This window comes from Haliotis rubra, unplaced genomic scaffold, assembly GCF_003918875.1.
Source record: "Haliotis rubra isolate DU_JTF1 unplaced genomic scaffold, ASM391887v1 Scf27, whole genome shotgun sequence".
In the NCBI taxonomy this organism is placed as follows: domain Eukaryota; kingdom Metazoa; phylum Mollusca; class Gastropoda; order Lepetellida; family Haliotidae; genus Haliotis; species Haliotis rubra.
In genome coordinates, this window is record NW_025766780.1 from 988607 (window position 1) to 1000829 (window position 12223).

The following is a 12223-nucleotide window of genomic DNA, read 5'->3' on the forward strand; positions in this document are numbered from 1 at the left end:
GGTTTCATCTCGAGGAGGCAACTGATGCATTTGAATGTCTGTCCAAGCATCCTGATAAAGTTACAGATTCTTTGATCAGCACACTTGAACGTTTCACAATATTGATGTATGAAAGAACAAGTGACCATGTGAATCTGAACGAAGCAAGAAAGTACATGTTCTCTTCGAAGGGTAGAGCAATAGAAAATATACCTCCAACATCTGCAGCTTTCAAAGAACATGTTAAGAGAGCAGTTTATCAGGGAGGACATATATGGGGACAGTCAACCATCCGTTGTCCTGATCTGCCTGATCCATCCAAATGGGGTTGGCAGCGCAATGCATCCAACATGTGGGAGCCCTTATGGTCAACAATACCAGACGTGTCAAAGACCTGTCAAGAACTGTTGAAGTGTCGCTGCACCAAAGGCTGTTGTGGCAGATGCAAGTGTCTCAAAGCTGCCCTCAAGTGCACTGCACTGTGTCTTTGTGGTGGAGACTGTGCCCAATAATGTGGTCATATGTTGCTCTGAGTAGGTAAGTGAAGAAATCCCCAGATGAATATTATTCATGGGAATCTGGATTAGGTTTACGCTGACTCCCAGTATCATGGAAAATGGTGGCCAATTAAGGTTTTCAATGTTCCGACATGTATCGAATGGTACAAGCAACATACATTTATCTGCCAAATTCCATGTATATTGTATGAAAATTGTGGAATTGACATTGAATCTAAGTCTCTGATGGTGTAATTTTGAGTGGAAAATGGTGGCCATCTTGAATATTCAATGTCTCCCTCTAAACCCTCTCCCTCTATATTATCTTCATAGTACAAGCAACATAACTGGCAAATTCCATGCATATTGTGTGAAAATTGTGGAATATACATTAAATATAAGCCTCTGACGGTGTAATTTTGAGTGGAAAATGACGGCTATCTTGAAAAATGGCAGCCATCTTGAATTTTCAATGCCTCCCTCTCAGTATATTATCTTCATGGTACAAGCAACACAACTGCCAAATTTCATGCATATTGTATGAAAATTGTCGAATATACATTGAATATAAATCTCTAACGGTGTAATTTTGAGTGAAAAATGGCGGCCTTCTTGAAAAATGGCGGCCATCTTAAATTTTCAATGCCTCCCTCTCTGTATATTATCTTCATAGTACATGCAACATAACTGCCAAATTTCATGCATATTGTATGAAAATTGTGTAATATACATTGAATATAAGTCTCTAACGGTGCAATTTTGAGTGGAAAATGACGTCATCTTGAAAAATGGTGGCCATCTTGAATTTTCAATGTCTCCCTATCAGTATATTATATTTATAGTACAAGCATCATATCTGCCCTAATTCATGCATCTTGTATGAAAAGTCTGGAATTTACATGGAATCTAAGTCACTGACGGTGTAATTTTGAGTGAAAAATGGTGGCCATCTTGAATTTTCAATGCCTCCCTATCTGTATCTTATTTTTATAGTATAAGCAACATATCTGCCAATTTTCATGCTTGTAACATGAAAATGCATAATTATACCATTATCCGCTGGACTACTAAGGAAGCTGTCCGATTAGGGGAGCAGCATGCCATGGAGTCACGGACGAATGGACAAGGAGGCCTAAGGAAGAAGTTTGTAATTTTGTATGAATCTTCAGGTGAGACGGATATAAATCTGAAATCATTTTTGCTGCTGTTTGCAACTGTATACTTTTAAATAATTTATATTCTATTACAAAACAATATGCATTAAGATGTACACGTACAGAATCTGACTTGATTTTTTTTACAGTTATTAAATACACTAAGAATAATAAATGAAAAATACATTTTCAGTGAAGACCAAACATTCAAAGACAAGCGGGCTACCCTTTCTATCAATTTAAACATGGAATACATGCACCCATCTTGCATGCCCTTCCTATCTATCCTTGTTTCTTCTTACTCATCTTGTACCACAAGCATTTTCCTCCCCTGTTTATCTGCTGCACTCTCTTCTTTTATTTATATACAGGTTGCATATATGCACAAAGACAAGCCAATTTCATGTCTTGCAGCCCCTTGCCTCATGGGCACGTTTGGGCATGTGTGAGTGCATGGCTAAATCAATATAAAATACAACCTGTATTCCAAATAAATATATGAAAGGATCATGTTTGTCCAGTCAACACAGACAAGTGATAGTTTAGTGACTGAAAAATGGGCTCTGATCCTAAATGAATTGTATTCTTGCATTGGCACCTCTGTGGAAGAAGGGGGATGTTTCTGTCTGATGGTACAAGATCAAAGTCCAAAAGGAAATTGCAATGTCTTGTTTCAGGATAAGAAAACAATATTGTGGTCTTACCGTGCAGGTTTTCATGGCTTTGATGATTCAGAGTTGAAACACTATCAATACCAGCTTCTTTGCTTCTGCCTGGCACTTTCATGTGAGACTTGCTAAGATGTTGTCTTGGTATTTTTCTTGGAGAAACCTCTGACCGAACTTTAGGATGTGCTGTCCATGGTCGGAAGTGACCACTGGTGCTACCTGTCTGGATAAAGGCAGCTGCACGAGAATCATATTCATTGGAAATTTGGGCTGATTGTGGACGTTGAACTTTCTGAAGAAACATATTTGTTCTGTACTCTTGCTCCATTTGTTTCAAGAAAAATGCCTGAAAAAATATAAATGAATAAATGACTTAAGTCTACTATAATAGACTGAACCCACAACCCACCATCACTTGATGATGAAGCTGCCCAAAAATACAGTTTACATTGCATGTTATGTTGTGACATAATTTCAATACTCTTCAGTCATCATGGTCATGGTCTAGAAGCCAGACCCTCAAAATGGTGGACATGTGGTGCAGTTCTGGCAACTGAATGGGATGTGGTTTTTCACAAACAAGAATGAGTGTATGTCACCCAAACAAACAGTACTCCGGTCTTCTCAAGTAGTATTAGTTTACACTGTAAACATGAAACAACTGGCACACTTAAACAACATAATGCCACCTATATACCTTCCATTTGGATATCATATTATTATCCACCAGCTTTAAGGGTTTTACAGAATATCAGTACAGTGCAGGTGGAGCATGAAGTGACACAAATATTAACCATCTTGACATTTATCAAAACATAGATCCGACATCAGCTGAATTGTTGTTTCTGCCACACTGTAAATACACGGAAAATGTTAGATAGTGCAACAGTATCTTTGACATATTTAGCATTGTTGATGTAAAGCATGGAGCTGTTACTGCTGAACAGACATTATGCAATCTATGTTGCTGATCTAAATAGAAAGTACCAACTTTCATTTCCATTTTCATGCATACAGTGCCAACCAAATGTTAATATGATGTTTAATTGATATAGCTGAATCTAGAAAAACATAACTCATATTTTTCTCATTACATTTTCTATAAAAATTGACCTTTGACCTTACCAAAATATATTTGTGACTAGCATATAAAATATTATTGTCCACAATTATAAAGCATGATCGGAACATTCTAAAACTACTGATTTTATTTAAATCACTCAATCCAAACTAAAGTTATTAAATTAAATCATCCAGTTATTGGTTAAAATATTGCCATAACTTTTAAATATGTTGCACCTTAAAAGGATCCCTGCACGGTAGTCATGCACAGTAGCTGATGACAACCAGTTTTATATCAAAGCTAATTCGTTCCTGATTGTGATAAATCACATCCTATTAGGTCACCAGAAATGTACATTTTCACCATTTTGGGGGTCTGGCTTTGAGGCAATTAGTTCATCTTTGTGATACAGTCACTGTTGCACCAAGGCCTAAAATGACATGTTTGCTTTTCATTTCCATATTGTGGTTCACTTGGTGAGAATTTGCTGTGGACAATATCTTTTCTTTTAATTTCAGTTCCACAATGTAACGGAATATAATTTTTAAACTTATCCTATCTCACGACTTGAACCTCTCTCTCTCGCTTTGACTTTTAGTGGAACGACTAACTTTTTTCCATAGGCCTCCTTGTCCATTCGCCCGTGCACACCATGCTGCTCTCCTTAATTAGCTTCCTAGTTCCTAATGAAGCTTGCAGCATGCTTCACTAATTGCCCAGATCACTGGCTTACCAACCTACTTCGGTACTTACCACGTTGAGATCTCGATACAGTTCCTCTGACCGACGTTCGGGTGATCATTGTTCTGATACCACTAATAGGCCTACAGTCACTTACGATGTTCCGACTATACACTCTGAGAATCCTAGGATCATCGCAGAGTCATAGGAACCTGATCACAAATCCCACTCCTACAGCAACTCTGGATCTAAATACGATGATCAGAGCCATAACCTCAACCTGGAACCAAATACAGCCTTCTACTCCAGCCCATCCGGCTTCGGTAGCACCTGGCTCTTCATCTGGTCCACCTCCTGAGATTGATCCAGTCCAAATAGTCATGCTTTGCAGCAGTTGAGACAGCTCAGGTACTTGTAATGGATCCTGTTTCGTTTACAGATTCGAGTTTTATATGTATTGTGAATTTGAGATTGCCGGACCAAGTTTTTGTACTGATCGTCACATGGCTGAAGTAAAGTTGGCTCGTATTGAGCTAGAGTTGTGTCATTAATACGAAGATATTACATGGTGTCAGAAGTCATGGCAGGTCGAATTGACATTCCGCCCATGAATTTCGATGCCGCTAATGTAGCAGAAAGTTGGAAAAAGTGGAAACAGACGATAGAATTGCTGTTCAGTGGACCACTCGCGGCGAAGATGAGAAGGAAAAGTGTAGCTATTTTCTGTTGTACATTGGTCAGGAGGGCAGAGATGTATTTAATACTTGGACATTGACAAATGAAGAAAAGGTCATACACATATAAAAATTGCAACCTCTGTACACAAATTTGGAAATATTTTCCTTATTTTACATGGTTACAAGAAAATGAAAACGTAATAGCGATTTGGATGGCCCTATCCGATATATAAGTTAGCTCTTAGATTCCCATATTGTCCTGTTTGTGTAGATGTATTTTGACTAATTTTGCATGTTACCAGAGTAATTAGCCATATCTTCAAATGTAATGAAATTGAAGATATTACATGGTGTCTTTAAGAAGTCATGGCATAAAATGATTGATTTTCCATTTAAATAGTGTCGAATTGACATTCGCCGCACCTGTGTGGCATCCATGAATAACATTTCACAACACCCGATGCTTTGTTTATGATTATGTAGCTAATGTGCAAAAGAGCAGAAAGTTGGTCCAAATTAAAAGTGGAAACAGTTTGATATCCGATAGAATTGCTGTTCAGTGGACCACATTAATATTATCAGTTTTACTTATAAGGTTGAATTAAATCGCCGTTCATTAACCTGTTCATGTGAAACTGCAATATTGGTCCAAAGATGAATATTGTACAAGGAAAAGTGTAGCTATCTGTTGTACATTGGTCAAGGATGTGGATACTGGGCAGAGATGTATTTAATACCTTCACCTCAAAGAAATTGGACATTGACAAATGATTTCTTACAAAAGAAAGGATACACAAAATTCAGGGATCGTTTGTCCATAAATATGAGATGTAAGTAATCAACCTCTGTACACAAAATTTGAAAACTACTGCATTCCTATTTCCTAAGCGAATGTGACGGATGAATGTTGGAAAATTTCAGAAAATGCTACCACAATCAGTCTTTTTGCTCATTTTATCTAGACAGTTGGCATTGGTGACAAAGACCACTTGCAGTTTGAGTCTAAAATGTATGGGAGTTTATTAATACTGAATATGAAATATCGTGATGTAATATGCGTGTTCAGGGCCAAAATGAGACAGTGGATTCATATGTGACAGAAATCAAAACCCTCATACAGCAAATAACTTGTTGTGAAAGATTGTGCCTTTGGTGCGATTGACTGATGACATGTTAATACCGTGTTCAGGGCCAAAATGAGACAGTGATAGAATAGTTTGTGGAACGAGTAACAAACAAACAAGTTCAAGAAAGACTGTTACAAGAAGCAGATTTGACAGTAGATAAGGCCCTTGAAATAGCGAGAAGTTTTGAAGTGAGTAAAAAACAGATGAAAGAAATTCAGTCAGAGGCAGTTTGTAGCATTCAGAAGAGAAGTGGTGCTTATACTCATCAGAGGAAGTTAGAGGACAGTAGTCAGAAGCGATCAGCAAGCGCACAGGCTAGTGTGAAAACAAGTAGTGATATGTGTGAAAGATGTGGAAAATCACATTCAAAGAATGACATGTGTCCTGCAAGAAGTGCTGAGTGTTTGAAGTGTCACAAATTTGGACATTATGCATCAGTTTGTAGGTCCAAAACAGTAGCGAGGAACACACCTAGAACACAGAACACAAGAAGGTCAGGAAGATGGAAACAAGGTCAAAGCAACCCAAAAGTCCACAGCTTAGAGACTGATGAACTCTTTATTGGGACAATAGAGGATAGAAAGTGTGAAAGTGGAGAAGACTATTCAGAACAATATGCAGATATCCAAGTGAACAAGAAGTTCATAGTACCTATGAAGATAGATACAGGAGCACAAGTTAATGCTATGTCAGAGAGAGACTTTCTAAAAGTCTGTAAGTTTGCAGGTCCTCTTGAGAAACCCGGACACACGGCTTTATGGCTATGGACAGAAGTGCTTGAAAATTGCAGGTATGACTTACCTGGAGTGTAGTTACAGAAATGTGTCTGTATGCCTAAAGTTCTATATAGTGCAAGAAGAGGCACCCTCAGTGTTGGGACTTCGAGCTTGTGAGGACTTAAACCTGATAAAAGTCCTGTTGAACATTGAGCCTGGTTACCGATACAAGTAGTTCTGAGAAAATACTCAGGATGTTTCCAGATGTCTTCAAAGGCTTAGGATGTCTTGAAGACAAGTACAGTATTCAGCTTGACCCTGAAGTGAAACCAGTAATACATGCTCCACGAAAAGTTCGATTGCCCTACATGAGAAAGTTCAAGTGGAACTTAAGCGAATGGAGGACTTGGGAGTGATCATGAAAGTGGAAAAGCCCACTGAGTGGGTAAATTCTATGGTAGTCGTCCCTAAAGCCGGTGGTGAAATTAGGTTGTGCCTTGACCCAGCTGACCTAAATAAGGCGATACAGCGTGAGCACTACAGAATGCCCACGATACAAGATGTGACCTCAAAGGTTGCTGACCACAAGTATTTCACAGTCCTAGATGCGAAATTGTCATACTGGCAAGTACAACTTGACCACGACTCCTCCATGTTGACCACGTTCAACACTCCATGTGGTAGATATAGGTTCTTACGTCTTCCATTTGGAATTAAAAGCGCCAGTGAAGTGTTCCAAAAGCGAATGGACAAAATCTTCGAAAAACTGAACTATACTCACCCAATAGTAGATGATATTCTCATCAGTGGCAGAACCATTGAGGAACATAACAAGAACCTCATGGATACTCTTGAGACTGCAAAAGAAAGTGGTATCAAGTTAAATGCAGACAAGACTCAACTGTGTTCGCAGGAAGTGAAATTCTTTGGTGAAATACTCAGCTCTGATGGCATGAAACCAGACCCGGATAAAGTTGAAGCAGTGCGCACAATGACAACCCCAACAAGCAAGAAGGAGCTTGAAGGGTATCTGGGAATGTTCACTTATCTTGCACAGTATTCCCCTTGTCTTTCTGAGAGAACTCGCATCCTGCGTGATCTGATTAAGCAAGACAGTCAGTGGAATTGGACTCCAAACCATGAACAAACGTTCCAAGAGATCAAGGATCTCATCACGAGTTCACCAGGTCCTGTTCTACGATATTTTGATTCCCAGAAAGAGGTTGTTTTGCAAGTGGATGCATCCCAGAATGGTGTTGGGGCTGTTCTGTTACAGGAAGGACACCCTGTAGCATTTGCATCCAAGTCTATGACGTCGTGCCAGCGCAATTATGCACAGATAGAGAAAGAGATGATGGCTATAGTATTTGGCTGTGAGAAATTTCATCATTATTTGATGGGTAGAAAATTTGTTGTCATGTCAGATCACAAACCATTGGAGAGCATTTTCATGAAGCCACTCCATGCTGTACCACTACGTCTCCAGAGGATGAGAATCAGACTGCAAAGGTATGATGTGGTTGTCACGTACATTCCAGGAAAAGATATTCCTGTGGCTGATGTGCTGTCCAGACACTTTATAGAAGATAAGCTGACAGACTTGAACTCTTTTGATGAGGAAGTTAGCGCATATGTTCATATGGTGACAACAGGCTTACCTATTTCAGATAGGAAGATGTCTGAGATAAAATCTGCTACAGCTGAAGATGAACAGCTGCAGGCAGTGATTAGTGCAGTGCTAAATGGTTGGGCAGCTACACATGTAGACTGTTCCGCTCAAGTCAAGGACTTTTGGACATTTCGAGAAGAACTCTCCTGTGTTGATGGAATTGTGTACAAGGGAAGTAAAGTAGTCATTCCCTCGAAACTCAGAGTTGAAATGCTTCAATGCATTCATAGTGGTCATCAAGGCATGACCAAGTCAAAAGAAAGAGCTAGAGAGATTCTCTTTTGGCCGTGTATGAACAAAGATATTGAGAGAACAGTAGAGCAGTGTGCAGTATGTCAAGAGCACAGGAAAAGTCCTTGTAAGGAACCCATGATCTCCAGTGAAGTACCTACTCTTCCGTGGCAAGTAGTAGCCACAGATTTATTTTATATGGATGGAAGAGAGTATTTAGTAGTAGTAGACTACTACAGCAGGTATTTTGAAGTAGCCCTGTTAACCAACACAAAGGCTTCTACAGTTATCACACATATCAAGTCCATCTTTGGACGACATGGCGTGCCTATGCGTGTTGTCTCTGATAATGGGCCACAGTATGCCTGCGCTGAGTTTAAGACCTTTAGTGACAAGTGGAAGTTTGAACACATAACGTCGTCACCACTGTATCCCCAGGCCAATGGTCTTGCCGAAAAGACAGTCCAAACTCTCAAGCAGCTGTTACGAAAGTCTAGGCAGAGTCATGCAGATCCATATCTGGCAATGTTAGCTTATAGGAATACGCCTATAAATGGACTCGCCTCACCAGCACAACTGCTGATGGGACGCAGGTTGAGAAGTGACTTACCGGTGCAATATGAAATGCTCAGACCTGAAGTTGTTGACTGTGATGTAGTAAAACAAACAATCTCACAGTCACGAGAGACCCAGAAAGTCTACTATGATCAGAGAGCTCATCCAAGACCACCAATACAGGTGAATGACAGTGTGAGATTGAGGCAAGGGAAGGACTGGATCCCAGCTAAAGTTGTGAAATCTGCAAGCACTCCACGGTCTTTGGTAGTAAGAACTCAAGGTGGCACAGAGTACCGAAGGAATAAGTATGACCTGATTCCAACAAAGGAAAATCTTCCTGACGACTGCAGTACCATCCAAAGTCCTGATGGAACCACTCAAGGAGCGGCTAATGCTATTCCAGAGAATGTTCCTGTACAGTCTGCAGACACTCCGCCAGACATGAATGTGTCGCAAAGCCTTGCTCCATCGAGGAACCCCATTTCATTCTCGTCAAGTGGTCGACCAATCTTCAGACCACAGCGATTCTCTGAGTGACTCTAAATTGCAATAATGGTTTTATTTGTGTTAAAGTTTATTGTGCTCGGGGAGACAGACATTTCATTTAACAGTGTGACACTTAAGGTAGTGTTATCTTTATTTTTAGCTTATGGGAAAAAGGGGATGTAATGGATCCTGTTTCGTTTACAGATTCGAGTTTTATATGTATTGTGAATTTGAGATTGCCGGACCAAGTTTTTGTACTGATCGTCACATGGCTGAAGTAAAGTTGGCTCGTATTGAGCTAGAGTTGTGTCATTAATACGAAGATATTACAGTACTCATTTGGATTGTTGAGAAGCTCCAACATTCCTTGAGTACTTCAGCAGATGACCTGGATCACTCTTTTACTCTTAGGAACTGGGATTGGTCTACCATCACCTTGATCTTGTATTCTGAAATTATCCAGTACACTAAATGATGGTTTCAAGAGCCTGAAACGAATTAAGGACGGATTCTCTGCTCCCAGATATAATCCTTCTACCTCTCATGTCCACGGCCTAACAAAAATCTCCACGGCTCCCACAGTTGATGAGGACATTGGAACCCTGTGTGGCAAACAAGCTGCATCGCCTTACCTTATTGAGGACCGAGAGTACGCTATTAGACAAACTCGCGATAGAGCTCCTAGGTCCATCGCCCGTCACTCCAGGATTCTACTCCCCCCATCTTCTTGGTTCCAAAGAAAAATTCCAACAAACACAAGCTCATCTTCAATATGAAGTTGTTCAGTGCCCAATTGCTGCTTCCACCGCCTCACTTCAACCTTTTACGCACCATCCTGAAGAAGGGAGACTTCATCCTAGATCTTCAGGATGCTTATCGTCACGTTCCGATACATCCAGAACACCGGAAGTACCTTCGCTTCGTGTTCAACGGGAATCACTACCAATGGAAAGTCCTACCATTTGGAATTTCCACGGCCCCGTGGCTTTTTACCCGAATTACCAAACCCATCACGATCTTCCTCCACTTTCAAGGGATTACCTTCAAAAGCTACATGGACAACTGCATCCAGGCTCAACAGGATCCGATCGTATTGCTTCGCCAGCTACAGTTCACCACCATGTGCTCAGACAGTTAGGGTGGCTGTTCGTCATCACGAAATCAGAACTAATACCGACTCAGAGACTCCAATTCATCGGAGCACCACTGTTCGACACTCGTCAGAGGATGATGTTCGTCACTCACGACAGGTGTATAAAGATTCAGCGATGCATTCCTCCAGAGCTGTCTCAGGCGAGAACCTTACGGCAGTGGCAGGAGCTACTGGGGCTTCTGACGTCAGCTCAAGCCTTAGTGTACAGAGGCCAGCTCCAACTTCGATTTCTATGCCCTTATCTTCAGGCCGACAACCCCAAGGAACTGATTTGCCTTCCGAACCACTTCGTCCAGTCCTTCAGTGGTGGCTCCACGAACGGAATGTCTGGCTGGAGTCGCTGTAGTGCCCTTTGCACTGACTCATCACCTATTCGTCGATGCATCCCTTATGGGCTGGGGAGCTCACTTCCTCGACCACCAAGTGGCCGGGCTGTGGTCATCCGACAAACAGGTACTTCATATAAACGAGCTGGAATTCAAGGCAGTAATTCAAGCCATCTCACATTGGGCAACAGAGCTTCAATCAACCAGTCTGTGAATCCAATCAGACAATTCGACAGTGGTTTGGTAATTAAATCATCTAGGCTCAACAGGTTTGGCGAATCTGGTACAATGGGCGATCTGGTTCTTCCATCTCATCGACTCACTCAGCATCATAGCCAGAGCCAGACACATTCCCGGGGTAAAAAATGCGATCGCCAATGCCTTGTCCCAATCCAACCGACCGTCCCCGACAGAGTGGAAGCTACTGCCCCAGATCTTTCAGTCGATGATCTACCCGTTATCATGGCCTCAAATAGATCTGTTCGCCACAAGGTTCAACAACCAACTTCCAAAGTTCGTATCACCAATCCCAGACCCAATGGCTTGGGACCTCGACGCGCCGGCTATATCATGGGAGGGTCTCAATGCCTAGGCGTTCCCCCCTCCAGGTCTGCTACCAAAAGTAATACAGAAACTATTGGTCACCAGCAACATACTACTGCTTTTGGTCGCACCCTTCTGGCCAGCGAGAAGTTGGTTGGTCAACCTAAGAAGCCTGGCAGAGCCAAACCCAGTACCACTTCCCAACCGGGATGACCTACTTCTTCACCCTCACTCGGAACTGCACCACGGGTCGCCTCAGACCCTCAATCTACACGTTTGGCGCATCTTCAGAGATCTCTCACAGCTAAGGGCTACTCTCGCCGAGTGGCCACAGCTATCACTTCAGCGCATCATACCTTGACCTGTTCCTTGTACGACAACAAGTGGAAGAAGTTTGAAGACTATTGCAAGGTTAGGGGAATTGCATCTCCCACTTCCACCTCAGGTCGTTGCTGTGTCTCCAGCATCTCAGCACTACTATGAAACTCAAGGGTACTATGTTAGCTACCTACTTAGCCGCCATCAACTCAGTTTTGGCACGAAGGATTTCCACTGTTCCCGAGTTGCAGAGTCTACTCCCTCCTATAGACTCTCTGACCAGTCCAGACCTCCGGCCTGGGATCTGTCCGTCATTATATGATTTCTACAGACTACGAACCTTTAGAAGACAAGGACTTCGAACAAGTGACATTCAA

General features: G+C 41.5%; 1 protein-coding gene across 1 annotated transcript in view; it reads right to left on the minus strand.

Moving 5' to 3' along the window:
* LOC124280553 (leucine-rich repeat-containing protein 74A-like) overlaps nt 1-12223 on the minus strand; it is a 520775-nt gene that overhangs the window by 485352 nt on the left and 23200 nt on the right. Inside the window, 1 exon segment of the mRNA XM_046716499.1 lies at nt 2335-2644. Within this exon segment, the coding sequence (XP_046572455.1) occupies nt 2335-2626 (292 nt within the window). The 5' untranslated portion in view covers nt 2627-2644.